The sequence below is a fragment of the Phaenicophaeus curvirostris genome, chromosome 5 (genome assembly GCF_032191515.1).
Source record: "Phaenicophaeus curvirostris isolate KB17595 chromosome 5, BPBGC_Pcur_1.0, whole genome shotgun sequence".
Taxonomy (NCBI): Eukaryota; Metazoa; Chordata; class Aves; order Cuculiformes; family Cuculidae; genus Phaenicophaeus; species Phaenicophaeus curvirostris.
In genome coordinates, this window is record NC_091396.1 from 21150671 (window position 1) to 21178622 (window position 27952).

General features: G+C 37.1%; 2 protein-coding genes across 3 annotated transcripts in view; one reads left to right on the forward strand and one right to left on the reverse strand.

Annotated features, from left to right (window-relative positions):
* Positions 1 to 27952, forward strand: part of GAL (galanin and GMAP prepropeptide) — a 214352-nt gene that overhangs the window by 33779 nt on the left and 152621 nt on the right. The gene's annotated exons all lie outside the window — the stretch shown is intronic.
* The window catches only part of CPT1A (carnitine palmitoyltransferase 1A), a 39670-nt gene continuing 34144 nt past the window's right edge, over positions 22427 to 27952 (reverse strand). The window contains exons 17-19 of one of the 2 annotated variants that reach the window (XM_069857815.1): positions 27503 to 27607; positions 25448 to 25540; positions 22427 to 23977 (exon numbers count right to left, since the gene is read on the reverse strand). In XM_069857815.1, coding sequence (XP_069713916.1) covers positions 23891 to 23977; positions 25448 to 25540; positions 27503 to 27607 — 285 coding nt within the window. In that variant the 3' untranslated portion in view covers positions 22427 to 23890. Of the gene's footprint in view, positions 23978 to 25447; positions 25541 to 26272; positions 26344 to 27483; positions 27608 to 27952 lie in introns of those variants that run through there. The other variant, XM_069857816.1, reaches the window with a different exon arrangement.

Sequence of the window (27952 nt, forward strand, 5' to 3'; positions counted from 1 at the left end):
ATGCAACAGACAGTAAAACCTTGCAACAATTACTTATATCATGCAACACACTTTCATCAGCCCAAAGCCAAACACAAACTGCCACTCTAGGATGACGTTGTGGCACTGTCTGTCTGTGAATTTTGACACTGCATAATATCTGTGAAAAGACTGCCTTTCAGTAGGCCTTCTAGACTATTTAAGATTGAATTACTTAGCTAAGTTTAGAGGAAATGGCTTATCTATTCTTCCACATCTGTTAAATTAAAAATCTAATATTGTATTAAAGAAAATATGAAATATCAAGTTTCCCTCAAAGACACAAAGAAAGGTGAAAACTAGAACACAAATTAAATTATATCATATCGCATGCAGACTAATTAGAAGCTGATCCTAGCATTCAGGATGTTTGCCATATGAATAAATTAATACTTATTTACTTCATTATAAAAATAAATCCATCCCAGCTTCTCCGAACTATGCAGTTCAAAGTAAAATGCACCTTTTGCATAATAAATATTCAAAGTTCAAAGACTTGCTGCTTTCAAAGTACAGAACACAAACTAATTTACGTATTTCAAATAAGTTTTTTCTGTACTTGTTAAGGCAACTAAATGCAAAAGATCTTCTCTTTCCCTTTTTGGACCTGTAATTTGTAGCTTCAAACTATGATTTTGTTTCCATGCTCCTTTCAGATATAAAAACTTTCTCTAAGCCATATCAATAATATAATTATACCTTAATGTTTCTCTTGTTACAAAGAATTCAAGCATTACGTTGACTTTTACCAGCTTCCTTGCTAGGACAGAATACAGAGGGATGTGTTTCTAGATACAGTAATTATCTTAATTTTGTAGGAACAAAACATTGCTGTGTAATCGGCTATTACTAATGCAATTACTCTGAAGAAATGGCTCACAAAGAGATGTGTCGGGGTGCTTCTACATCAGCACAGACTGCAGTAATTTAATAATGAGTCACATTTGGTCTCTGAAGTGGGTAGTACTGAATGGCAAATATCCACACTATAATGAAGATTTATGAAAGCATTATATTGGGGTATGCTTATTGGATAGCTAATGAGTTTTGAAAATTCACTGTACACTATTTCTTTTCCCAGACATATTAGCAGTATTTCTATCATTTATGTCAAGTAGAGGCCTTGGCTGGAACCAGGGTCCTGTTCTGTTAGGTACCTGCTCAGAGCCTGATGTTCCATAGTCTGTCTAAAGGCCTTACTCAGAGCTTGCTGAAGTAAATGGAGAGACTTTGGGCGGGTTATGGTCTGAGCTCTAAATAAATGACAGACTAAAGGAAAACAAAGGGGACAGAGGAGCCTGTCATCCCACTTCCAAGAGTTCTAATTCAAGAAGGTCCTTGACAACATACTTGACTTCATTATTCAGTATTCGTGCAAATATTTTCCTGAATAAAGGCCATGGAAATTCAGTGAATCTATCTAGATCAGTCAGAAAGCTAAAGAGTAAACTCAGGTCTCCAATGTCCTCCTTTAGCTCCTTATCCACAAACCACATTATTTCTGTAAACAGAGCTCTGTGGTGTGCAATTAATTAGTAAACCTGTTACCCATTGGCACGTCTCAAAAGGCCTGTCTGACATAGCTTAATTAGTTATTGACTGTGATTGTAAAAAAGAACTGTGACTAATAAGCAATATTAAGCGTGCCACAGCAGGTAGCTACACTGCAACAGCTGGAATGAAGACCATTTATGTACAGGTGCCCGTATGCTCTGTTAATTGATTACAAATAGATCTAGAGAACAGGCTGACTTCCCATTGCTTAAGCCCAGAAGCAGAAATACAGACTTGATCAAAGTACCAAATGTATATAGAACAGTCACTACAACAGGTATAGTTATTCTTTTCTTCTCTCTCTTTTATTTTATTACTGCAACTGAAAAATGTAAACCAAAATCCCCTAAACACATGAACATTATTTATCATTTGATTGCTACCACTATCAGTGCAGTAAAACAGAGTGCAATAAATATAATAATTTTATATCGCTCATGTTCAGGGTTAATCCAACAGGATGTGAGAAATTGCCAGATACTATGGCCAATGGAAGGGGAAAAATCAGCTGGTGAAACTTAACCTGGGGCTAAATTAATAGGACAGCAACAGGAGAAATTTCTAGATATAAAATATTGAAAAGAGACTATCCAGAACTCTCTTTGAGCGAAGACTGAAAATATAGTGAAAAGTTTACTTACTGGGGTCGCCAATAAAGGCTGAAACTAAAACATAAGGATGCACTTCCCTACTTCCTGAACAAAATCCAAACCAATACCAAGCCCTAATAAAAGTGGGAACAACCATGAAGTGTAAAATAGGGACAAGCTGTTTAATTGAAAGGGAGAAAAAGCAGTACTTGCTTTACAGTTCTCTGCCTAATCAACAGAATCTGGAGCATCACAAGAAACCTGTTGTTCTGACCATAGTCGCAGGACTTCAGTGCACCAACAGACTCTGCAACTTCTTCTTCGATGGTTGGACTCGATGATCCGGTGGGTCTCTTCCAACCTGGTTGTTCTATGATTCTATGATTCTCCCTGTACTCCTAGGGGTTTGGCTGCTTGTGCTACTTTGACATGGCACAGCTGTAGCCTTGGATCAGACTTGTGTAAGAAATAGTTGTAAAAAGCCTTGTTGGGGACCTCCTACCTTCACTCATGAGCTGCATTTAAGTTCAGGCCTTGCTTCTTACTGAGCTGCTTCACAAAACTATCTGTGCCTGGTTACATATCCTGCTTATTTTCACTCACTGATTTGAATTTCTGGTTTGACATCATATGTACCTCTTTGCTATGGACTTGTCTGGCAACAAGTAGACTGTAGGCTGGTCTTATTACAATCACTAGAGTTGTTCTGTTCTTCTTGTTCAGATACCGTGCACTTTGTTGGTGTGGAAGTTAGGCACACAAGCTTGGATGGTTGGATTTTCAGTCACTTGTTGATGACAAGCCACATCTGTGTCCAGCTTAGAAGGGATCACAAACCATCTACTGCACATATTTCACACATGAATCAAGAGATTCAAAACTATACCATGCTACAGAAAGAATCAGAAACTGAAAGCATCAACATCAAGTAAGTATCTGAATTGGCAGAACGTTAAAGACCCTCATAGAGGATTGTAAAAAAAATTCCCTGTCTCATGCAGCTGAAAATTCTTTCATGATCCTGAAGTAAGTTAGATTAATTCAGGCCTGCGCATTTAAACAGGGGAATTAAATATCTCTAGGAAGGTGAAGACAATGCCTCAGCATCTGCTAGTGTTCAGTACTTATGGGTTCTAAGAATAACATATCAAGGAGAAGTCATATTTTCTGGATGCCGAATGTGGGTAGCAAAAGCCCTGAAGTATGAGATTCATGCAAGGGAAATATGGCATAATCTACCATCTTTCCTTTGAAAGTCCCTTGAATATGCCAATATATAAACACCCAAAGCCGTGTACCACAGATGTAATTTATTGTCTCCTGGAAATCTGTTTTAATTATGCAATTTTTGAAGTTCCATTTTTAAAAAGTATATGTTTCTAGCTCACAATCCTACTGTAAGACCCTTTCAGAACCCTACTGTTTGAATGGCTCGGAAATGTTATTTTCCATACCAAATTTAAGTGATATGTATCCTTTATCTTTAACAGCTTCTACCCCTCTTCCATATTTATCCCCTTAATTTATTTATAAAAAGTATCATATGTCCCCTTAGCCTTTATTTGTCTAGGCTAAATGAAATTCTTTGTCCTTTCCACCTAAAACCAGATATTCCATTCCCTCATTTGTCCCAGGTGCCCTTCTGAGAACTGCATTTGTTCCAAATTAAGTTTATCTTTCTTGAGCACAAATGAACAAAACTGTGCACAGCATTCCAAATGAAGATTTAGCAACATGTTATAAAACAATACAAACATTTTCCTCTCTCTACTAAAATTATCTTTTCTAATATTCCCTAGTATATTAAGCTTTTTCATAGCTGTATGAAATGATTGAATAGTGGTAGGTTAGATTCTCCGTTTGATTCACCACAGAATTCACATCTTCCTTTTTTAATTCCGCTTGCCTCAAGCTGTTGCAAAACAAATACAGAATTAGCAGGCATTTCATACACATCACTACTTTGCCCAGCTGACATTCTTTCTGAAGTGTGTTTCTTACATCTGCATTTTCTTCTATGTTCCTCTGCGTGCTGGGCTCTATTCAAATTGAGGCTCTTTTTGGCATTTACCTGGTTCTTCTTCTGTTCATATATGTCAGCTTCTCAAATAGACCAAGTAATCTAAAAAGAGAAGCGATCTCCTATCGGAATGTGTTACAATTTTTTTAAATCTGTAGACTGAAAAGTAAACATTTGATTCCTAGAATCCTTAAGAATTGTTCACACCTGCCTTAATCAAACAAAGACAAACTCAAACCTTAATAATAGGGAAGGCATCAGATAGCAACTTTCAATTGTTATATGAAGATCTCATGGAGTGGATTGTATTGTGTTTCAGTTTCTCTCATCCTAAATATATATATATATATGTCTATGAAAAATCCACTTCCCCACGTAATTTTTGGTTTTGTACCAATCCATACCTCTAAGATCTCACATACCACATTACAATATCCTTCAGCTGAACTGCATGATTATGAGTCAAGAGAGACATCTTAGAAGTGCCTGAACCTCTGAATTTTAGAGACATCTCTGAAAAAATTCTAATGTGCTGGTTCCTGGTCTCTGCACTCAAGATGTTGACGACAATTTGTCAAGCCTTTAGAGCTTATCCTCAGTACTGTCTGGTATAGTCATAGGTAAAATGAAACAGAACAAAAGACATCTGATGAAAATATTTGCTATAAATAACTCTTCAACTGCACCTATCAAAATAATCTCTATCCTTAACTATTTTATAAAATCTAATATCTCCTGTTATTTTCAGATGAGATTGACACATTGCCAGTTTTAAAAAGGTCTTTATGTTTTATCTGCAATGTAAGTAGTTCATAGAGTTATGAAATCAGGGGTTTACTTGGTTTTTAATTCCTGCTTATTTCCTCAAAAACATGAATATATTATATTTCTGATATAGCATAATTTCATATGCAGAAATTGAACAAATTACAAAATATTGTAAAAAGAAAAGATGCTTCATCTCCTAGCTTCATCTCCTACCTACCCTTTTCCTTTTTGTTTATTTATTTGCTGGGGCCAGTGGTTTTTTTGCTAGATGAAGGATCAATGACTGAAGGCAATTCTGCTTAGTTATTCTTGTTCATGTAAAGCCATTTGAGGAAATCAGTATCTAATTTCGAAGATCCTTGTATGAAACAGAAAGGCAAATTATCAGCATACTTGAAAAGATATTTTACCGCTAACGTAGTATCCATGTGTTCCAATATTATTCAGTCAACTTTTTTTCTCAGTATTTTCCATACAGCTGTCAATCCTTTGACCTACTCAGGACAGGATTTCTGGTGCCCATTTCTTCAAGACGCTTTTCACTTTTGTTATGAAATTAAACCTTTCTTTACTAAAAAGGCTTCACTTGGTTAAGAAAACTGATACATATTTCCTACCTACCTGATTGTTAGTTTCTAGCTCCCTTTATTGAATATATATCCCTTTTTAACAGAGTTTTTTAGTTTGTTAACAATTATAGAAATTGCTTCTGCCAGGGTTGTATATTACATTATATATTACCAACCACTGCTTGGAATTTATTTTTTGCTTTCAGAATAGAATTACAATCCCAGTCACCACAAAGCCCAGCAGTGTTTTTACAGACTGAGTTTATACTGTCTGTAATATAAAACATCAAACTAGTTTTACCTCTCCGTAATGAAAAATATTTCAGCTTTTTTTATCTAGTAGATGTTTTCTTGTTGCTTCAGTGCAAACTCTTATGCATATTAGGGTTTTGTGGTTTTTTTTTCCCAACAGTAAATACAAAACCTACCAATAACATTGTTCTGTTTTCCAAAAATGTACATCTGCAAAGAGCAGAAATAAGTTGCCAAAACAGAGAATACCCTAAGCTAAACCTAATAGATTTGCCTACTACCACCAGAAAAGGAATTGTTTCACAATTCATAAAATAACCAAAATAACATAGCAAACTCTTATTCAGTTTTTACTGCATCTCCACTAGCATAAACATCCAATAAACTAATTTTAAGTTAAACATGCTTCTAGTAAAAAAGTCTAGGTGAAGACTGAAAAGTCACCTCAGAGAGCCCTAATTACAGAGTGAATCTGTTTTAGTAGAAAATACAATAAGATTTCTACAGTATGAAGTTGCTCAGAAAAATGATGGATGTACTGCTGTTTTCACTTACATCAGCATAATTCAGAAAGAATTAAGCTGAAATCAATGAAATTATTCCTGCATAAGATCAAAGTAAGATCATTAACTAGTGAAATTGTGGAGACTATGGCACTATATCAATAATTATTGACTTTATAATACATTGAATATTATTCAACTTTCAGCCCTTTAGATTTCAATTCTGCATGTAGGATCTGGGATAAACATCCCCCATATTCCATCCAGTCAGCTATACATACAGACTAACCACTTTTTTTTCTGGCTCTTCAGCTTGCACCAGCAGACATTTTGAACTTCTTCCCAAGATACACATACAACTGTGTCTCTGTCCCCAGCCCTCACCAGATCAGGTGGGAAGGACAGGTAAGAGGCTCGGGCATGCCTCCCCACCTCCCCCCTCTCAACTAGGCAGGTCCATGTCTACACAAGCTGATTACCTGGCACGGGAAAAGGAACCAGTATGCCAGTATGAAATATCTCGGTTGTAAATTTTGTTGTACAAAAAGGGTCGCAGGGAGGATCCAGGAAACTACAGGCCTGTCAGTCTGACTTCAGTGCCAGGGAAAGTCATGGAGCAGGTGATCTTGAGTGCTATCATGAAGCACATGCAAAAGAACCAGGTGATCAGGCCCAGTCAACACGGGTTCACAAAAGGCAGGTCTTGCCAGACTAACCTGATCGCCTTCTATGACAAAGTGACTCGGCTGCTGGATGAGGGAAAGGCTGTGGATGTGGTCTTCCTGGACTTCAGCAAAGCCTTTGACACAGTTTCTCACAGCATTCTGCTTGAGAAACTGTCAGCCTCTGGCCTGGACAGGCACACACTCTCCTGGGTGGAAAACTGGTTGGATGGCTGGACCCAGAGAGTGGTGGGAAATGGTGCGAAGTCCAGCTGGAGGCCAGTGACAAGTGGTGTTCCCCAGGGCTCAGTGCTGGGTCCAGCCCTGTTCAATGTCTTTATCAATGACCTGGATGAAGGCATTGAGTGCACCCTTAGCAAGTTCGCGGACGACACTAAGCTGGGTGGAAGTGTCGATCTGCTGGAGGGCAGGGAAGCTCTGCAAAGGGATCTGAACAGGCTGGACCGCTGGGCTGAGACCAATGGCATGAGGTTTAACAAGGCCAAATGCCGGGTCCTGCACTTGGGGCACAACAACCCTGTGCAGTGCTACAGACTAGGAGAAGTCTGGCTGGAGAGCTGCCTGGAGGAGAAAGACCTGGGGGTGTTGGTTGACGGCTGACTGAACATGAGCCAGCAGTGTGCCCAGGTGGCCAAGAAGGCCAATGGCATCTTGGCTTGTATCAGAAATGGCGTGACCAGCAGGTCCAGGGAGGTTATCCTCCCTCTGTACTCGGCACTGGTGAGACCGCTCCTCGAATACTGTGTTCAGTTCTGGGCCCCTCACCACAAGAAGGATGTTGAGGCTCTGGAACGAGTCCAGAGAAGAGCAACAAAGCTGGTGAAGGGGCTGGAGAACAGGCCTTATGAGGAGCGGCTGAGAGAGCTGGGGTTGTTTAGCCTGGAAAAGAGGAGGCTGAGGGGTGACCTCATTGCTCTCTACAACTACCTGAAAGGTGATTGTGGAGAGGAGGATGCTGGCCTCTTCTCCCAAGTGACAGGGGACAGGACAAGAGGGAATGGCCTCAAGCTCCGCCAGGGGAGCTTTAGGCTGGACGTTAGGAAAAAATTCTTTACAGAAAGGGTCATTGGGCACTGGCAGAGGCTGCCCAGGGAGGTGGTTGAGTCACCTTCCCTGGAGGTGTTTAAGGCACGGGTGGACGAGGTGCTGAGGGATATGGTTTAGTGATTGATAGGAACGGTTGGACTCGATGATCCGGTGGGTCTCTTCCAACCTGGTTATTCTGTGATTCTGTGATTCTGTGAAATACATAACATAACTTTAAAGACAAACTACAAAACTCAGTTAAGAGTCAGAATGCACAGAGCTGAATCAGAATATTTACACTGTTTCTCTAAGATACATCCTCACAGGAATGTCTCAGTTGTACACTGAATAGCTTCTGCTAGTAACAGATTGCTTCTGATTTTTCTGGTTTATTGCATGGTAGACTGCATTCACACTACACAGCTAATCTTTGCAAATGCTGTCCAACAAGTATAGACAGAGAAAGGTCATACAACATGCCCCTTTCTCTACCTGCATGCAACAGTCAGATTCCTGCCAGATGTGCAAGAAAATGTGTGAAAAAGATCAGGCAGGGTCTAGGAGGTACTAAATGTAAATTCAGTCTACTGCTGTTAAAGAAAACAGCACCGAGTCCCTCAAGGATTCCCTGAATGGCACCTTAGCAGCCTTGCTTTGAACAAACTCTTGAAGCTACCAGTCGTTAAAATCGTAACTCATTCTATTATATTAATAACTTAACACATCTTACTAAGCAATTCAAGCAAAGGCATAACTTGGCACCATCTACCCTATAAACATGCTACCAGCAGTGGAAATTTATTACAATATTTTAAAAATAGATCATCAGAAAGTATTTTTGCCTCAAGCTCCGCCAGGGGAGATCTAGGCTGGACATTAGGAAAAAAATTTTCACAGAAAGGGTCATTGGGCACTGGCAGAGGCTGCCCAGGGAGGTGGTTGAGTCACCTTCCCTGGAGGTGTTTAAGGCACGGGTGGACGAGGTGCTAAGGGACATGGTTTAGTGTTTGATAGGAATGGTTGGACTCTATGATCCAGTGGGTCTCTTCCAACCTGGTGATTCTATGATTCTATGATAAGTGCTGTTCTGTAATCAGAATTAATGCATATATCCCTGAACTCTGCATGCTATATTATTAAAGGATAATCATAGCCTCTCCTTTAGATATTTCTTTTATTTGTAGAAACAAGATGGCAAATTCTATGCAAAGTGATTCCTTGTATATAAGCCATCTGTCAATTTACTCATCATTTCTTAGATAATAATGATAACGGTTAAATGAAAAATTAATTAAGTCAAACCAATGGATTATGCACTGTTATTTCCAAATATTCACCTGTCTTGCTTCAATTTTGATGACATTTTAATTGTTGATGTTAAAACTGGGCTATGTCCTTCATTATTTCCAATGTCTACATAATTTAGCACGTTCCAATGTTTTATTTCTTCTAGAATTTCTTCATAATTTTTGCAACCAATGCATTTGCAAACAGAGGATCTCCTAATTTTAGCCTGGCAAATATAGAATCCTTAGAATAAGAATAATGTAAATTTTAAATTAAATATACATTTGAGCAACCATTGGAGTTATACCACCAGTGACTTATTCTAGATGTGCTGGTCTTGGATACTCCCAGAGTGAGACCATCAGTATCAATACAGTAAGGAAGCAAGACAATTTTTTTTTGCCATGTATTACCTGTGAATATTGGCATTCTGTACATAGACAAATCACTCATCCCCTCAGATTGTGGGTAATTTTACAAGATAACAAAATACCATGGATGCAAAGAAACTGCCAGAATTAGCAGAAAACTATTCCTTATTTCCTCTGGAGCAAGGCACTTGCCGAGAACTTCTGAAACCTAAAATTTTAGGTGATCAACTTCAGCCAGATTCAATTCTTTAAAGAGATGACAAGGAGGAGGCTATGCCTCCTACATTCAAGAAGTTCTATGATGAAAAATGCAAAGAGCTAGCAGAAGTGATTATTGTCAGCAACTACTAGGATATAGTTAAGGTAGTAACTGATGAGAGAAAAGTTCATCTGACTCACCTCAAAGCACTCACAGTGATTCTTGAGGCATCCTGAGAGCCGGCAATTGCATTCTTTGTTATAGTGAGGTTTAATTTCTCCTAGTTTCCTTTTCCCAGTTACTGGTAAGGAAGCTTTTGGGTTTCTGTCAAGGCAGGCCTAACACAAAAATTGGTAGATTATCAGAAATTCAAATAAATATTTTTAAACAACTGAATGACTGTGATCCAGTGTTTAACAAAGAAGTTCTTACTTGCTGCTCTCATTATTGCCTGTAGGAAGCCCATGGATAAAGGAATCTTCCATGGCATGTGAGAGCACAAATTCAAATATTCCAGAACATTAAGATGACTTAGTTCTACCATGGGAAGTAACTTACATAGTTTTCATGGAATAACCTAGATAACTCATCTGCTGTTTTTGGGGGGATGGTTTTCTTTCACAGCTGATGCTACTTGTGCCGGAAATAAAAAGAGATTAAAGACTCCCAAGGTCATTGTTCCATCTGACCCTCCCTTTTTATGATAGTGGCTATTATCCACAAACCATTTACTGTGTTTGTACTGATATCACCTATTCACTTCACAGAAATGAAAAGTTAACCATTAAAAATTTGCAGCGATATTTGCTACCAGCTCTGTTGGGAGTAACTCATGAGAAGCCAAACACCTGCAAAGATATTTAGTCTTCTGTTCAATTTTCACCAAACCCAAAAACACTGAAAAAATTATAAAGACTTCATGATTCTTAAATCCTAATTAAGAGAAAAGAGCGTAACAAATCCTACTGGAAGAAAATATTTCCCTTCTTCTGGTAAAAGTCAATGTGCTTTCCTACACCCTAGAAGAGTCTTAAAATGGTTCTCAGAAATAACATAACCTATGGAATCCAATCTGAAGGTTTCAAAACTGGAATAAACTAATTTTTCTTACGGAAAACTATATTTTTAATTCCGGTATTCTAGAAAACATTGAAATCAGAAATCTTCATGGGCAGAAAGTGTAGTAAGTGCAGAACTAAGTTGTCTAAAATATCTAAATTGCCTTTAGAAAATGCATACAATTGTTACTTCCCAATACAGACTTAAGAATCCATTTTAAGAAATGGAGAAAGAGCATATATACTTGCCAAGTTTAAAGGATAAAGCTTCTTTAACTCTTGTTCATTCAGAACCAGGCAAAACAGGCAAAATCTGCCTCAGTACAGCTGTTACAAGGTTGTCTACATCTGAAAAGAAGACATTTACAGCAGGATTTATTTATGTTTAAATATGTCTTTAATCAAGCATACAGGCAAATTGGTATCTTCAACTTCTTTTGTTAATAAAAAAAAATTACCTGAGGCTGTCTGTCCTCTGTCAGCACTTTCTCCTGCTATTTAGTTTTGAATCTAAACCTAACCTACAATAAATAGTGTCAAATGAAGGACCTAGAAGTTTTCTCTCAATAAATGATTTTCTCATTGCAAAAAAACAAGAATAAAAATTGACCAGACAAAAATATCCAGCAGAAGAACTCACCACCAGTTTGTCAGCTAGGAATTTGAGCATAGGATGTTTTTACCTATGACATAAAAAATTCAAATGCCATAGACTTGAAATATTTTTATAAAATAAGAAAAAATTCAGAAACAATTAAATATGTTTTTCCTAAATAATTATTTTACAAATTTCCAGAGTTCTGAGAGAATGTCTGGAAAAGAGGTCTTTAGCTTAAGAAAATATTACTTTAATAAAATGGTGAAAACCATACCATAAGTTTTTGTGTAAGTCCTGGTAAAGAACTGCATGTAAGTACATAAGCATCCTGGCCTATGCAGAAAAAACCCCAATCAGTCATAGTGAGATTACAAGATGTATCTTATTCCTGCACTTACTCCCTTCACATCTAAAGAAAGAAGAAAAAAATGGGAGCCAAAGGACAGCTTAATTCAAAAGCTGAAGCGATTAGTCCCAAGAAGCTTTTAGATATAATTTTTGAATGTAATTCTTCTAGTTGCTGTGAAGACATGTGAAACAGAAGAATTCTCAAGCAAATACAAACTAAAAAACATATGCCAGTGCATTCCACCTCAGCTTTTTCTTCCCCAACATCACAACAAATGAATGAGAGCTTGAATTTTATAATGGATCATGACCTTTAACTTCAATGTGCCTGGTTTACTCTTCTCATGGTTTCTCAGATGGCTTCTGACAAATGTAAGTTAACAGGCTCCGTACCTGGAGCACCTGCTGAGAGATGCTTACACTCAGCACCATTGATAATGAGAGCAATATCTGTGCTTCTATGATGCCTTAAATTAAAAGGCTTTGTTTTCTCTTTGCATCAAAATGGACTACTGTACTAAATTATAACAAAAATAATGGAATAAACCACATTAATAGTGTTTTTGAGGAAGCTATATTTACGCAAAGATGTATTTATTTAAATTTAAACTATACTCAAGTACTTTGTTGCTACTTAGATGAAAATGTATGACCGCATCTATATAGCATTAACTTTAGGACCTCAGAAACCACTTTTTAAAAAAACTGATGGCACATCAAGTTCACATAACTATGTAAATGTTAGTGAGGGATTCTGAATCCCAAGGCTAAATTACACCTAAAGACCTCAATGCTGCTCTTCATTTATAGAGAAACAGTGACACTTCATGGCAAGCTAGGGTAAATGCAAATGTATGAGGGTGTTTAAGCTAAATAGGCTTTATATAAAAAATAATCTGTATTTTAAAACTTTCAATAAACTCAACACATCCATTACATCCTTCTTATTATGCTGAAGTGCCTAGAAATTTTTCAGTTGTAAAATTAAGTAAAATAATAACTGTTGATAGCTACATTAGATTTGGCTCATCTCTCACTTGCTGCTTTAGAACATAAACACATGCAGTTGCACATTAACAATCTATGATATACTATCTGAAAGTCTAGAGATAATTTTAATTCTTATTGTACCTGATTGAAGATAATAATGTTGGTCGTGATACTCAGGAATTAGATGAATTGGTTTTAGTTTTTGTGTGTCAGAGTGATTATACAGAGTATTTGAGTACTTCGTTCCAACTGGCAGATAACCTGGAACTAATAACTAATGATTAGCTTTCATCTAAGAAATCGTATTTCTAGGTATATAGTTATAAAGGTTTTCATAACAAATACCACCTATCTTGTAAAGCTTCATAATCACAGACTGGAATCTCTCGAACAAGTGGTTCATTATGCATTAAGATATTTGCTTTATGACCCTTACTCCTGATCTATTTTTGGAAGCACCTATTGAGAGCTAACACTGTAGCTCCTCAACAGAGGTGATACAGATTTCTGGTTCTCTAAATTGTTCCACAGATCCTTGTAGAGCATATTCTAGCTAGTTAAGGATGTGCTAGCTTCTGATTCAATTCCCTAAACAGAACATGCCATTGTAATTTTTCATGTTTCATATAATTTGCTTAGCTGTGATTTTAAATCATGACTTTTCCTTCATGTGAAGTAACATTCATACTGATTTTTTTTTGTTTCCAGTTGCTAAATACAAATAATATGTTTTACACACACATATTAATATATAAACTACCAATATTGATAAAATTTAGACTGTGAGTCCAAGCAAGGAATTGCCTTATGATTCTTGATACAGCCCTTACTAAGTGGGACTTCTTGATGACAGTAATTTTCAGAAATCTCCCTTTCATAAAATACCTGAATTTCTATAGCTGGTCTTGCACATACATGTGAAATTATGTTTGAAAACTTCAAGCATTTTAACAGAAAAATTAAGCTGCAAAGAACATCTCTCCATAAGCAGGGAATGCTAATGTTAAAGCCAGATTGTTGTCCTCAGCTCTGTTTCTTTATATACACTGCACATATGATAAAGACTCAAATACTAATCAGCTTCCTGAGGGTATTTGGCAGTGTGCAACTAGGCAAGTTGTGTTCAGACAGTCTAGGAGAGCCCACTCCGTAACTGCCCTGCACTGAAGCCAGCTCCTGTCTGCCAATTAGACTGGAGCCAATGGGAACGAAAACAGATTCCTTCCTCCACAATGCGGCAGTGTAGGAAACCTATGGAGCAACATTTTCCTTTCCTCCTCCATTGTGACCTAATCAGGTAGGACAGCATTTGAAATAACCTTTTACCCTTCGGCGCTTAGAATAAATCCCATCTTAGACATTCAACACTTGGGGAGATTCTTGCAGTAATAATAACATATTGCATGCATACTTACTATTTCATCATAGACAGAAGCACTAGTCTACGGTAAGCCACAGATATCACTGGAAGATTCTACTACATAAAATAAAGCATGTTTTGTTTAAAAATCAGTGTTTTATACCAAGGAATCACTTATAGAATCAATAAAAGAGATTTTGATGCCACTACAGATTTTAGTTTGGGTTTTTTTCATAGAATCACCAGGTTGGAAGAGACCCACTGGATCATGGAGTCCAACCATTCCTATCAAACACTAAACCATATCCCTCAGCACCTCGTCCACCCGTCCCTTTAACACCTCCAGGGAAGGTGACTCAACCACCTCCCTGGGCAGCCTCTGCCAGTGCCCAATGACCATTTCTGTGAAGAATTTTTTCCTTATGTTCAGCCGAAACCTCCCCTGGAGGAGCTTGAGGCCATTCCCTCTTGTCCTGTCCCATGTCACTTGGGAGAAGAGGCCAGCACCCTCCTCTCCACAACTTCCTTTTAGGTAGTTGTAGAGAGCAATGAGGTCACCCCTCAGCCTCCTCTTCTCCAGGCTAAACAACCCCAGCTCCCTCAGCTGCTACTTGTAAGACTTGTTCTCCAGCCTCTTCACCAGCTTTGTTGCTCTTCTCTGGACTCTCTCCAGAGCCTCAACATCCTTCCTGTGGTGAGTGGCCCAGAACTGAACACAGTGTTCAAGGTGCAGTCTCACCAGTGCCGAGTACAGAGAGAGAATAACCTCCTTGGACCTGCTGGTCACACCGTTTCTGATACGAACCAAGATGCCATTGGCCTTCTTGGCCACCTGGGCACACTGATGGCTCATGTTCAGTCACTGTCAACCAACACCCCCAGGTCTTTCTCCTCCAGGCAGCTTTCCAGCCAGTCTTCTCCTAGTCTGTAGCACTGCACAGGGTTGTTGTGCTCCAAGTGCAGGACCCGGCCTTTGGCCTTGTTAAACCTCATGCCATTGGACTCTGCCCAGCGGTCCAGCCTGTTCAGATCCCTTTGCAGAGCTTCCCTACCCTCCAGCAGATCGACACTTCCACAGAGCTTAGTGTTGTCTGCAAACTTGCTAAGGGTGCACTCAATGCCTTCATCCAGGTCATTGATAAAGACATTGAACAGGGCTGGACCCAGCACTGAGCCCTGGGAACACCACTTGCAACTGGCCTCCAGCTGGATTTAATGCCATTTACACTATTCTCTGGGTCCGGCCATCCAACCAGTTTTCCACCCTGTCCAGTCCAGAGGCTGACAGTTTCCTAAGCAGAATGCTGTGAGAAATAGCATATTGTGTTCGGTTCTGGGCCCCTCACCACAGGAAGGATGTTGAGGCTCTGGAGTGTGTCCAGAGAAGAGCAACAAAGCTGGTGAAGAGGCTGGAGAACAAGTCTTACAAGTAGCAGCTGAGGGAGCTGGGGTTGTTTAGCCTCTTCTCCCAAGTGACAGGGGACAGGACAAGAGGGAATGGCCTCAAGCTCCGCCAGGAGGTTTAGGCTTAATATTGGGACAAAAAAATTTTCATGGAAAGGGTCATTGGGCACTGGAACAGGCTGCCCAGGGAGGTGGTTGACTCACCTTCCCTGGAGGTGTTTAAAACTTGGGTGGATGAGGTGCTGAGGGGCATGGTTTTATGGTTGACTGGAATGGGTGGACTCAATGATCCTGGGGTTTACATAGTTATTCAAATCCTTACCTAGGCTTGTAAGACTAGAGGGGAAATAGAGTCCCCCAAAATCACTTGGAGTACTCACATGTAAGCCATTGGTCAAGTTTTTTAACTGTACAGTACTGTTCTGGATTCCTTTAAATTGACCAGAAGAAATATATTTATTCTCACCTGCAACTGGGGGCATGAATGATTTCGAACACCTGAAGAAAATAATGTTTTATTTATAACTTTAAAAAATAATTTAATGCATAAAAGCCAAATGAATAAACAAAAAACTGACTTAAAGTGACCTTGAAAATTGGAAGTCAAATTATGTTTTCATTACATAATTAAGCACATAAATGCTGTGGTTATTCAGCATTATCAGATACTATTACATACCCTGGATATGATTTCTGCATTTTCAGCTCAGTATATAGTTATGGTTAAGATCTAATGCATTTACAACTATAATAGCATCGCACTTAATACTTAATTTGTATTTTCAACAAACCAAACAAAACAAACCAAATGAACAGAAAATGGAATAAAGACAGATGTGAACTATGTTCTAGTTTCAAAATAGAATTGGGATTGTTTGAACTAAGTAATTTGCTCTCTGTGTGTACTCTACTTCCTTTTTATATGGACAGCTATTTAGGAGGGTAAACAAGCAGTGTAGAAACAACCAGTCAGCTTTCGTAATTTCATTAGTATTATTTATAACCTGATTAGAATTTTGTTCTAATACCTTCAAGATACAGGGCAGATTAAGGAAACATTCTGATTTAGTGTAATAAACTGTAAGGATACTAGGAAGAGAGCTGGTCAGAAAGACCAGATCTCATGTTTAGCTCTTTGTACAGAGACTAATAAATTTCCATTATCTTCAACTTGACTCTGAAGAAAGCAACTCTTATGCCTTCATCACATCTTTATTTTCTAGAAGCTTCCACCAGTTTTTCAATCCTATGTATGGTTCAAAAGATTGAAAGTCTCCTTTACTAAAGAACTACTGATAATATTGAGCATGTGCGCATGAACAGCCTTCCAAGCCAAAGATACTTTTGAACTATAACATAACCTGAAATCAGAAAGAAAACCAAAATTCTTAAGGTAACCATCACGGTAGACCTCAAGCACTTCAGGATGAAATGCCACAGGGAAGCACACTGGGCTGGATAGTGTTAGCAATGATTTCTGTGACAAGAGATTTCCTGCACAGCCAGACAGCCAGCCCCACAGCTGCCACCTGGTTTCAGCCTGGCACCTCAGTGGAATACTACAAGAGAAAAGCAGATCTAATTTTCAACCAAATTATTTTTGTGAGTTTGTTTTTTATTTTTTAATGCTTTTGATTTTTTTTTAATGTGAGCATAGAACTGTCAGTCAAAATATTTTCATGGAAAAAAAAAATCTCAACTAGTGTACTTAATTATCTCAAGATAGCTTCTCAGAGGAAACCTCAGTGCCCCTCTAGAAGCAGCCACAGTGCAAATTTAAAAATTAAGAGATTTCTTCAGATGATAGCCATAAACAAAGATGCAAGGACACATAAGTATTTTACATGTGAATAGCCTGCATTAAGCAGATGGACTTAGTCCTGTAAGCATCACAAGAAGTTTTTATGTTGCCTACCTTTCTAGATAGTAATTGATCCAACATAGAAAATGTAACTTCAAACTATATAGAAAAAATGCCAAACATTGTAGGCAATGGAAAACCCCGCTCTCTTAGGAAACTACTTATTAGAGGGACATTTAACAATACAGGCTACAGTTTACTGCTGTAAATAAGTTATGTTTTAATTCATTTGGACTACAAACTTTAAGATGACAAGTGTGTTATCTGTGGAATTAGAGAGCAAAAGTTTTTCACTTATTTTTTTCTATGTGCAATTACCTGTTATAATATTTGCTAACGCAGACGGTAATATGTAAAACCAAAGTGGGTATATTTGTGACATGGTAAGATTTTCCACTGAGCAAAATAACTACCCAGCCATTAAAAAATATGGTTTATAACATGGACAACAAAGAATAGCAGTCAGAACCATATACTTACACTACTTCTGGCAATATAAATGAGAAATTTATTTCTGTATTTACTACACAGTTTGTTCTAGTATAAGATTTATGACATAACATTAATAATTATGTGGATCACGTATAAGTTTTAATATGTCAATTTCCCACATTTAATCACAAATGAGCATGAATATATTAAAAAATCCTATTTCACTTAATCTTACTGGTATCATTCTGATTGACTGTTCCTTCAGGGGAGAAAATACTTGAAGTTGGGACATCACAATTTTAATGTAAGTAATACCATTTGAATGCCATTAAAAGTAATACCATTTGAAAGCAGATTAGGCGAGTGCATGTGTTCAGCTTCTTCTGGAAGATTGAATTCATCACTGCAACTGTTGTTTCCATGTGGATGTACTTCAACTTTTATCATTATATTTTGATTTTCAATGGTAGGTGGATACTTGAAGTGATCTAAGAACATATTTACAGTGCATCAATTATTGTCTTGACTAGACCGTAATCCTTCTTCAACAGGATTATAAATTACTGCAGTTTCCAGATTAAAGATTTCAAAACTAACAGGACTATTTTGACTAAATATCTCAGTTACAAGTCCATTGTCTATTTCTGATCTTCTGTGAAGAAATACCTGATTCTCCATTGCCATGTGCAGACTGTCAAGTGTTATTGGTTTTTTATTAAAGATAAAATAGAAAATCTAATTCAGTTTTTTTCTGTCTAGAAGTGAATGAAAGAATTTTTACCAAACAACATGTATGCTTAATACTGAAGATTAATCCAATCAACATGTAACTGTGAAACTTAAAAGCATATGCTGGAAGAGGTTGTTGGGGTTCTGAATCTAGCTTTCAGGAAATATAGACCACCATGCAAACACAAGTAAGGTGCTTTTACAATAAAAACACATTTTTTGTGTTCTTTAAACACAGTAATAGCATTCATACTTAAATAAGGATTTTGCTACTTGGCTTTAGTAGTCAAAAAAAAAAGGATCAAATTCAATGTAGTACACTTACACAACTAAACCAACATTGGCTTAAGTTTCTGTCAGGAAGTAGTCACTGAGACCAAATTGTACTCCCTAAGTCATTAGTCCCAGTTATAGACAATGTAAGCCAAAACACCTCCATCCGGAGTATCACAAGGCCATCATTAAAAAGACATAAGCTAAGAATCACCTGCGCTGTCATTACTACTATTTCTGGATTTAGACTAAGGCAATATAGGTAAAGTCAAGCTACCCATGTCCCCCTGACTGGACTGGGATATTGCAGCCCTCTGAAGGTTCCAAGTCTCTCTGACCCATGTGCATCAACCACTACCAGCTCTGGGACATGTGTGGGATGAGGTGAGGAGGGCCAGGGTAAGGAGACTAGCCCCACCCCAAAGCTCTGGCTGCCCTCTCTCCTCACCCCACATCACCACACCCATTTCCAAGGCCAGGACTCACCTGCACCCTGAGCCCTCAGTACAGGGCATGTCTCTGACCCTTTTTCCCATAGCCAGTGCTCATCCTTCAGTGACTGGGGAGTGACAACTTGCCATGATCTGGCATGCAGATGACGACTGGGGAGTGACAACTGCTCTTAAGGCACTTTTCTACAACTTGCTCTGCAAACCTTGGAATTGTGACCCCAGTGCCATAAAGACTGAGTTTAGAACACACTTCAGATCTACAAGGCCATTTAAGATAAAATATGATTTTCCTTGAAAGCAGAAATCGAACCTGGACTTCTCATTTTATACATGTCTTCATTTTTAGGAAATTTTGTGTGTTAAAAACATTCCACAGCAACATCAAAAAAAGAATTCAAGCTACCATTCATCAGTTATCCAAGAAGAAACTGGAGTCAATTTTTCCTTATGCTTTTGGCTACAAAATTCCACTCCATCAGCCCCAGGTCTGGAGCCACAACAGTACGAAAATCAGAACAAAAATAAAGAAACCCACACTTTCATCTCCTCTCTCAAAGTTGCTAGATGAAACCTAGGTATTTAGGCTAGTACTTCCCAATAGGAGTTCATTAATCTCAGCTGTAGCTGATTAATCCCATGCATCATGTGCAACTAGAGCAACATTTTCTGAGTACAAGACATCTTAAACTTGCCACCCTTAAAAACAGGCAAAGGGAAGAGGAGAAAGAAAACAAAATAAGTCAGGATTTTCTGTTCCTAGAAAATTTCCATACAGCATTTTTGTTCAGATTGAACATATAAATTTAAAAATTTCCTTGGTGGGGATATGTTTGAAATAGAGTAGCATTAGTTCCTGATTGTAAGAGATTAAGCATGAAATTGAATGTGCTTTCATGTAGCAGAGGCTGCCACATCCAGAAAGGTAGCAAGCTAACTATTTGGTGTGTTGTGTGGCATTTTTGTTGTTGTTGTTGTTTGGTGAGGTTTTTCTAATATTAAACAACAACTCAAAAAACTTTATGTGAAACTTTAAAGGGTAAAAAAAAAAAACAAACCCTCTTCAACCATTTCAAAATATTCCTCAGTTATAATGCCATTTCAAAGGCCATTCAGGTACAATTTTCAAACGCTATTTTCAGGTACTGGGACTCTTCAGATAAACAAATAACTGTTAAAATGTTAACTTTCTGTGCCTATGCTAGTTCTCTACTTCCTTACCATTCATATTCTATAGATTATTCACGGTAAAGATCAAACCAGTGCCATCCACTACCTTACAGCCTGTTTCACAGAAACATTCCAGCAGTTATTTTGATCTTATGAAAAAAGCTCATGTAAAGTAAGACCTACGTTATTTCTACTTTCTACTGAACCTGGAAACTGTTCATTAACACATTCCCTATTAACTAGCAAGATATGTATAAATTACTACTAAAACAAACTGAAGTCTGTTACTACCACTCCTAAGAGAATTTAATAGCAATGATTTCACAAGTACAGAAACAGCAGCAAGGGAGCTGGGATGAAGATACAAAAAGATGAAGATATCAAATAGTAGTGGTAACTGGGAAATTTTATTTTTTTTTTAAGTTACAGAAGAGGGTAGAAAACAGAGACAAAGTGTTGGATATAAATAACCAACCACAGATCAAGAGTAATTGAACAAGATTTAAAAAAAATTAGCTTAAATTAATATATTTTACAAGAGAAAACAAAGCGGTACAAAGGCTGCATTAGAACCATGATTTTCAAGGTAAGGCACACACTTCCTCAGTCCTTCAAAAAACCCCCCAACTCTTAAAAGAATATTTAGTTTGGATAAGTGTTAATCCTGGATAATTCCAGCCTCTACATGCACCTAATTTCTGGCATGAATTTGCTGAAACAAGAAATGTGGAAAACACACATTTGAGGTATTCCACCAAATCCACACTGCTACTTAATAAACAGATCAAATTATTATCACCCAACTCGACTTTTACCATCTACTCAACCCTAACTTTAAGCCCTTAAATAACTGATTGAGAATAAGTGATTCAAGATTTTAGTAGCAAACTAATAGATTTTCTAGAATAAGAACATTTTACTTGATAATCTGTACTAGAAGATTCATTCAAGTCTAGGCAACTTCAGTTACATTCCTATGGCTTTTGAGCTAAAAAATCCCAAGCAGTCTTACTCTATGTACACAATATTGAACATCAAGATTTAAATTATTTGTTTATTAATAACCTACATTCACTGTGGATTTCTAAGATTTACATAACAAAAAATTATTTACATGCTGTTGGCATTTTAAAGAAAATGAAACAAAACATTATCTGTTTAGGAATTATCTATCCTTTTTTTTTTTTTTAGGATGCATTCAATACCACAAAATGTTCAAAACATTTATGATAACAATCAGTTTTCTATGCCAATTATACTTGCTCTATAAGAATGTACAACTGCATTGATAACTGTGCTAACTACAATTAGACTTGAAACATTTTACACCTGAGAGTTAAACCTAAACTTTTTTTTTAAGAAAACCCTACAAGCCCTAATGTTAATTTAAACATAGATTGGTCAGCAGTCAATTAAAAATAAAAACAAATAAAACAAAAGTAAACCATGTACTATTTTTGCAGCTCCGAAGGAACACATCATTATAAAACTGTTGCAGTAGCTTGATAACTGCCAGGCCTGCCAGCCACAGTAAGGCTTATTTCAAAGTGTACTTTCCCCACACACTACCTAATCAAATACTAAATGTCTTTGGCCAGTTCCTGTAAGGATTCCTACTTTTATGTAAGCATACATTTGCTTAAGTGTGCATCCTACCTCAACCATACACGTACAACTGTTTTAACAGTTACATCAGAGTTGGAAAAAAAAAAATATCAACCAACTAACCAACAAAACAAACGACAAAATATTAAGAGGCATAGGAAGTTAGAAATACTGGCCAGAAAACATTCAAAATCTAATGAGAAGTTTTCTATCAACCCCAAAAGGCATTTTAAAATCAGCATAGCTCTGGAGCAGCATTCACTGTATTATTAAACACCATGTACCTATTTTTTTTTTCCTTTTTTTAAAAAAATTGTTGCATAACAGGTACATTTTACTGCATTGCAGGATGTTAAAACTAACCAAACCTACACAGCCTGGGGAAGAGAAGCATCATGCACACAGCTACTGGCTTTTGTAGCAGTCATTTTAATACTGCACTTGGAAACATTATGCTCCTTTTTGAGTGAAACAGCTTTTCCCTCCCTCCTTGTACCCTTCAGAAACAACATTTGATCAAGAGCATCTCCTGGAATAAGTCTGAGAAGGCCAGGATTTTCCCATTCTGGAGTTATTTTCCACAGCTTATTAGTTCGCCCTTCTCATGTAGATGGTGGGCAATGTAATAGTGGTCCTTCCAGGCAGAAAGCAGACAAGCTGCAGACAGCCTTGCTATCCAACAGGTTGCATTTAACAAAATTGCCATTCACTGGGACCCAGAAACTCTTTACCTCAAAATGACCACCAATACTATTCACCAAAATAAACACATAAGTATCTATAGCTCTGAAACAAAGTTACTCCGGTATTTCCTATGGTCTGATCTTTGCCATTTAAGATGGCAGCATTTCATTACAGCTTCAAACCTAACTGCACTGTATGGCAACACATTCAAGTCTACTTACGCCACATCAACTTAAAATAATTTGAAGACTAGACCTGCATTCCTTCACCAGTAAGACAATGTAAACTCACCTCCCAGCATAAGCTTTTTTTATGGGTTTAGGATCTTCTTCTAAGTTACTCACGTGAACAAACGCACAGGCCCAATTTTTTTTACATGGAAATAAAAATCAGTGATGTGGCAAACATGCTTCTAGGTGATAAGAAAAATGTGACACCAGCTAATTAGGTGACACATTTTACTACCTCATGTATCACTACCCAATGTTTATTTTTCTTCCAAATCCCCCAAAATCTACAACCGGTATGTTACAGTGGGACATACCAAGGTGGATAATATTTTTTTTTTTGTTTTACAGAATTTACCTTTAAAAAAGGACCCATAAAACCAATGAAGGTAAACAGCCACATGTTTTGTCTTTCATTGACATAAAGCAGCAGAGACATCAAAGAACATTCTACTATTAACACATAGAAATCTAACTTTTTCTAGTATTTGAGTTTAAGAGTGTGCTTCATCCCTTTGATTCTGGAATACAAGTAGAACAATTATAAGTAATAAAAGAGCAAATGTATATAAATTAAGAAAAAATTGCAGGAATTAGAATATACATGACTTCATGCAGCGATACTATACTTCATCCCTAGAAACACACAAGTTTTCAAAAGCCATCCTTTGTGGAAATGAATTCTTCCAAACTACTGAAAAAAATAATGAAAAATTTGATACACTGCTAAGGTTTTTGTAGATGATGAAGAAGATCTTGACTCAGTTGCTTCTCCAGTTACTGTTTGACAAACCTTGCTCTCATTGTCTCAGAAGAGTTCCCATTCCAACAACAGGTGATTGCTTGGCACCAATACGGCAAATCACTTGGCACAGTTTTTACTATGGTTAAATAAACCCATGATGTCAACCATTGCTTTTTGGATGTTTTTTCCAAAACGATGAGAATCCTTTAAAAACAAACAAGACAAAACCAGAGACTTATACAGTGAATCAACAGTTATCTTTTAGGCAAAAGAAGGAATCTTTTTAGCATTTTGTAATCTTGGAGCTTAAGGAATTAAGGGCATATGTTTTAGCATAAAATGGGGATTTAAAAAAAAAAATCATGTTATACAAATTAATCCAAGTTTACCCTATTACTAACTAATGAGTCCTTCTTTATGCATTCACTTTCCTACAGACAGAACTGAGATGATCTTTTTTTGAAATCAAATTCATCTATAGCTTTTTGTTACTTTAAAATAGGTGGGTTTCAGTATTATTTTTTTTTTATGCAACATTTTTCAAAACCTAGCTTTCAGAAAACAAGGCTGTTTGGAAACAGAAGTGCTAAAAGAATAGAAAAACATTTTGTATTTGAGTTCCTATCAGAATCCTGAATAATTTGTCTTTGAAAAATTACATAAAGCATTATTGAAAATCGCAATTATCTAAGCGTAAACAAACAATTAATTTGTTCCATTTATTCTAAGTGTCAGATGAATCGTACAAGGAAGAAACTGAGATTATAAATATAAATTATTAGCTACAGTACAGGACCTATTACAAAGACCCTACCAGTATCGAAACTACACATATGAAATGTTGGCTTTTCTGTATGGACTTTTGATCTAACTAGTAAGTAAAAAACCCAGGAAATTTAACATACAAATGGGTATCAGAAGAACAATTTGAACTATGAAAAAACAAAGCTGTATTTCCTAATCTTTAATGATTAACCAAACGTACCTAGATCTCTCAGACAAGTCAAGGTCAAAAAAGGAAAACTAGCTCAGCTACGTGATCCTGAACAAACTCAGGAAGTTCGTTAAAGTCACAAAAATCTAAACGAGAAGAACTGAAGCTCACTCAAAGCAGGCCTCCGCAATAGCAGGATACAGAATAGGTGACATGAACTACATTCTTATAAAGGGTGTTATTCCAACAAATTTTTGATCAATTACGTTTCTCAAGCACAGATTACAACTCACGGGCCAGCTTCTTTCAGTATTACTTAGACCAAGAAGCTTTAAGTAATAGGCAGCTTACATTTTACTCTGTCACCACAACTGTAGCCAGAGACAAGTCAAACTAAAACTGTAATAACAAAAAACAGGAGACACTATTTACGGGACAGTTACGAGTAATTTTACATAACTCCCAGGGATCTACACACGTGTAAAGATGAAGTTGGGCCACCTACTTTCTTTATGCTTGAAAGCACAAGTGAAATGGAATACGATTTCCTCGATTCATAAAGCTGTTATAGTTACAGAAGTGGAGACAAAAAAACCAACCAAACAACAAAACAGAGAAAGAAAACCATACAACTGTATGTTGCAAGTCCCGCTAAATTATTTTAGACAATGAGTAGAACAGCATTATAAGCAGGTTATCAGAACAGATTTATTAAATCATAAGAAAAGACTGAACCTTACCGTCTCAGAACAAGATATTTTGCTGGATACATGGAAATGGATGGAATTTTCACCCAAGATCATATAAGAAACACCATAACCATCATCAGCCACCTAAGGGAAGAAGGAAGAGAAAAACAAGTTCTAAACTTTGTCTTTTTCCTCCCATTCCTCAATTATCTTATACATAATGACACAATTCCTACTGTGCAGTTTTTAAAACCAGTTGCAATTTCTCTTCAAGCTAAAATTAAGCTTCCACATTTAATAGATTTCTGAAGATTGATTACACTTAAGGAAATGGTTTTGGTCTTATCTGAAGTGCATGGAATCAACATTTTCTGAATGTATGTGTGTAATACCTTCCAGCCTTAGCATTTTGAAACAGAATACTTGTTCAAAGACCTTCTCCTATCAAAGTATGGTCCTAAGCAGCTATACAGCTTCAGTGCTTAAGTAGCAAAGAATAACATAGTTCAGTTGCAGATTTAAAATGTCCCATTTCATGGGATCACTCTGCAGATGTAAATAAATGCAGTATATAAATACGTATATAAGCCTTGTATTATGAAAACTTGCCCAAAGGCGAAGTCATCCAACTCTACAGTAAAGACAGGACTCTGAACATCCCTACCATGATCAGAGCTCTGGTCCAATTTCAACATTAAGTGTCCAAAATTTCAGTCTGATTTTATATTTAGAGCACGCCTACTAACCACAGGCTATCCTGCTGCAATCCTACTTACTCTTTTCTAACTCACATGACCACAGCCTTCAAGCTTTTTGCTGCCACTGCTGCTAAACAGACTGACAGTCTTCTCTCCATTGGTGCTACAGGGTGGCTATATTCTACAGAATGCTTTAAAAAAAGCCTGAAATACTCAATCTCTGGGCTAGTTCAGCAAACCAAAACACAGCTTTTCTGAGCATAAAAGAAATTATGAAGGGAAATACAATCAGAGTTATCTGGAAAGGCAGACAAATGAAGGAAGGAAAGTAAAGGAATGAAGAAATAGCAAGAAGGGAACAGTAAATGCAGCATTATTGAAAACAAAAGGGAAAAAGTGTTAAAAATTCCTGAAGCAAAAAACCTACTTTATTTCCAGACCACGCTTTTTAGGGGATTCTAAATACTGCCTTTATAGGAGGAAGCCTGTTTCTCATGAATGAGCAGCATTGCAATAACTAGGCGTCCTCGATATTGCAATTTACTCATTCAAACTTTAGGAACTACTAAGAGTTGTAATCAGAAACATAAACAAATGAATAAATAAACAAAACAAAACACACCCTACAACTTCCAGCTTGACAAACCAGTCAAATTACACTGTACTTGTCATCCTAATGTCTGCGTGGCAAAGAGAAGTCCTCTGATCCCTCTCATTGTTCTTTCAATATAAATGCTTTTTGAAAACAGATTAGTGTATAGCCCCATAAAGTCTGCTTACGGATCTTGTTGACAATAGTATCCTCATCAATGGCCATGTTCAAATAACAATAAATTACTACAGCAAGTCAAAAGGCTTGTAAGATCTCTAATAGTTTCTTGAAAGTCTACAGAAGCCGTAGAACATGGTTTTATTCTTGACTTAGCCACTATTCACACCTTAAGAGGGCAAGCAGAACAATGTGGAGAAACTTAATTTGGAGAAAAGCATGAACACATTTTAATTAATCAGTAAATATAAAGAACAAGTCAAGTATAATTACTTTTTACAAATCCCAACCTTAAAATCTAGTTTAAGCGATAAGGCATTTATCACTGTGTAGCTCTCGGCATAAGGTAATGTGATAAAAGCCTCCACTTTATCAGATTCTGTGCTACAGAGCCCTGTATCGTATTTGATAACCATGATAACTTAAGAATAATCCATTCCTGTAGCTGGTTTTGCTAAAAAGGTGATGCAGATTTTTCTGAACACATCTGCATCATGGGAAAGCATTAAACACATGCATTTAAAAGCATGTGTTGCACCTTTGATGTACAATATTAAGGTATTACAGATCAGAAATTTTCAGACATGTACATCAAAATAAAACTGTTTCTAAAAGGATACTTGTATTCAGCAAACATACAGGTCCAAATCCTCCACCACAAGATATCATCTCAGGGTTCCTCTTTAGATCAATGTGTTGCTGTGGTGTCTGACTTGTTGACAGTCTCCAAGGCTCTGACAAAACCTTTATTAGATGCAAAAAAAGAGATGCAAACTAGTACAACACATTGTTTAAGAACATGCGGCTTTCTCGAAAACCAGTCAAGTTAAAAAGCACTCGACAAAATCAATGTTATGCATAACTCCAGCTCCCATTTCAATGGAATGAACAATTAAGAAGGATAAAAGGAACAGCTAAACCGTTATATGTAAACCATTAACATATGAGGTCATGATGTCAATTTCCCAAAGAGAATAAAAGTTTTTTCAATAGAAGTGCTATTTCAAAACAGATTAATCTGGTCTATAGCCTGGTAAATTCTGTGTAACAGGTCTTGCTAACAAGATCAGTAATGGCCGCATTGAAATC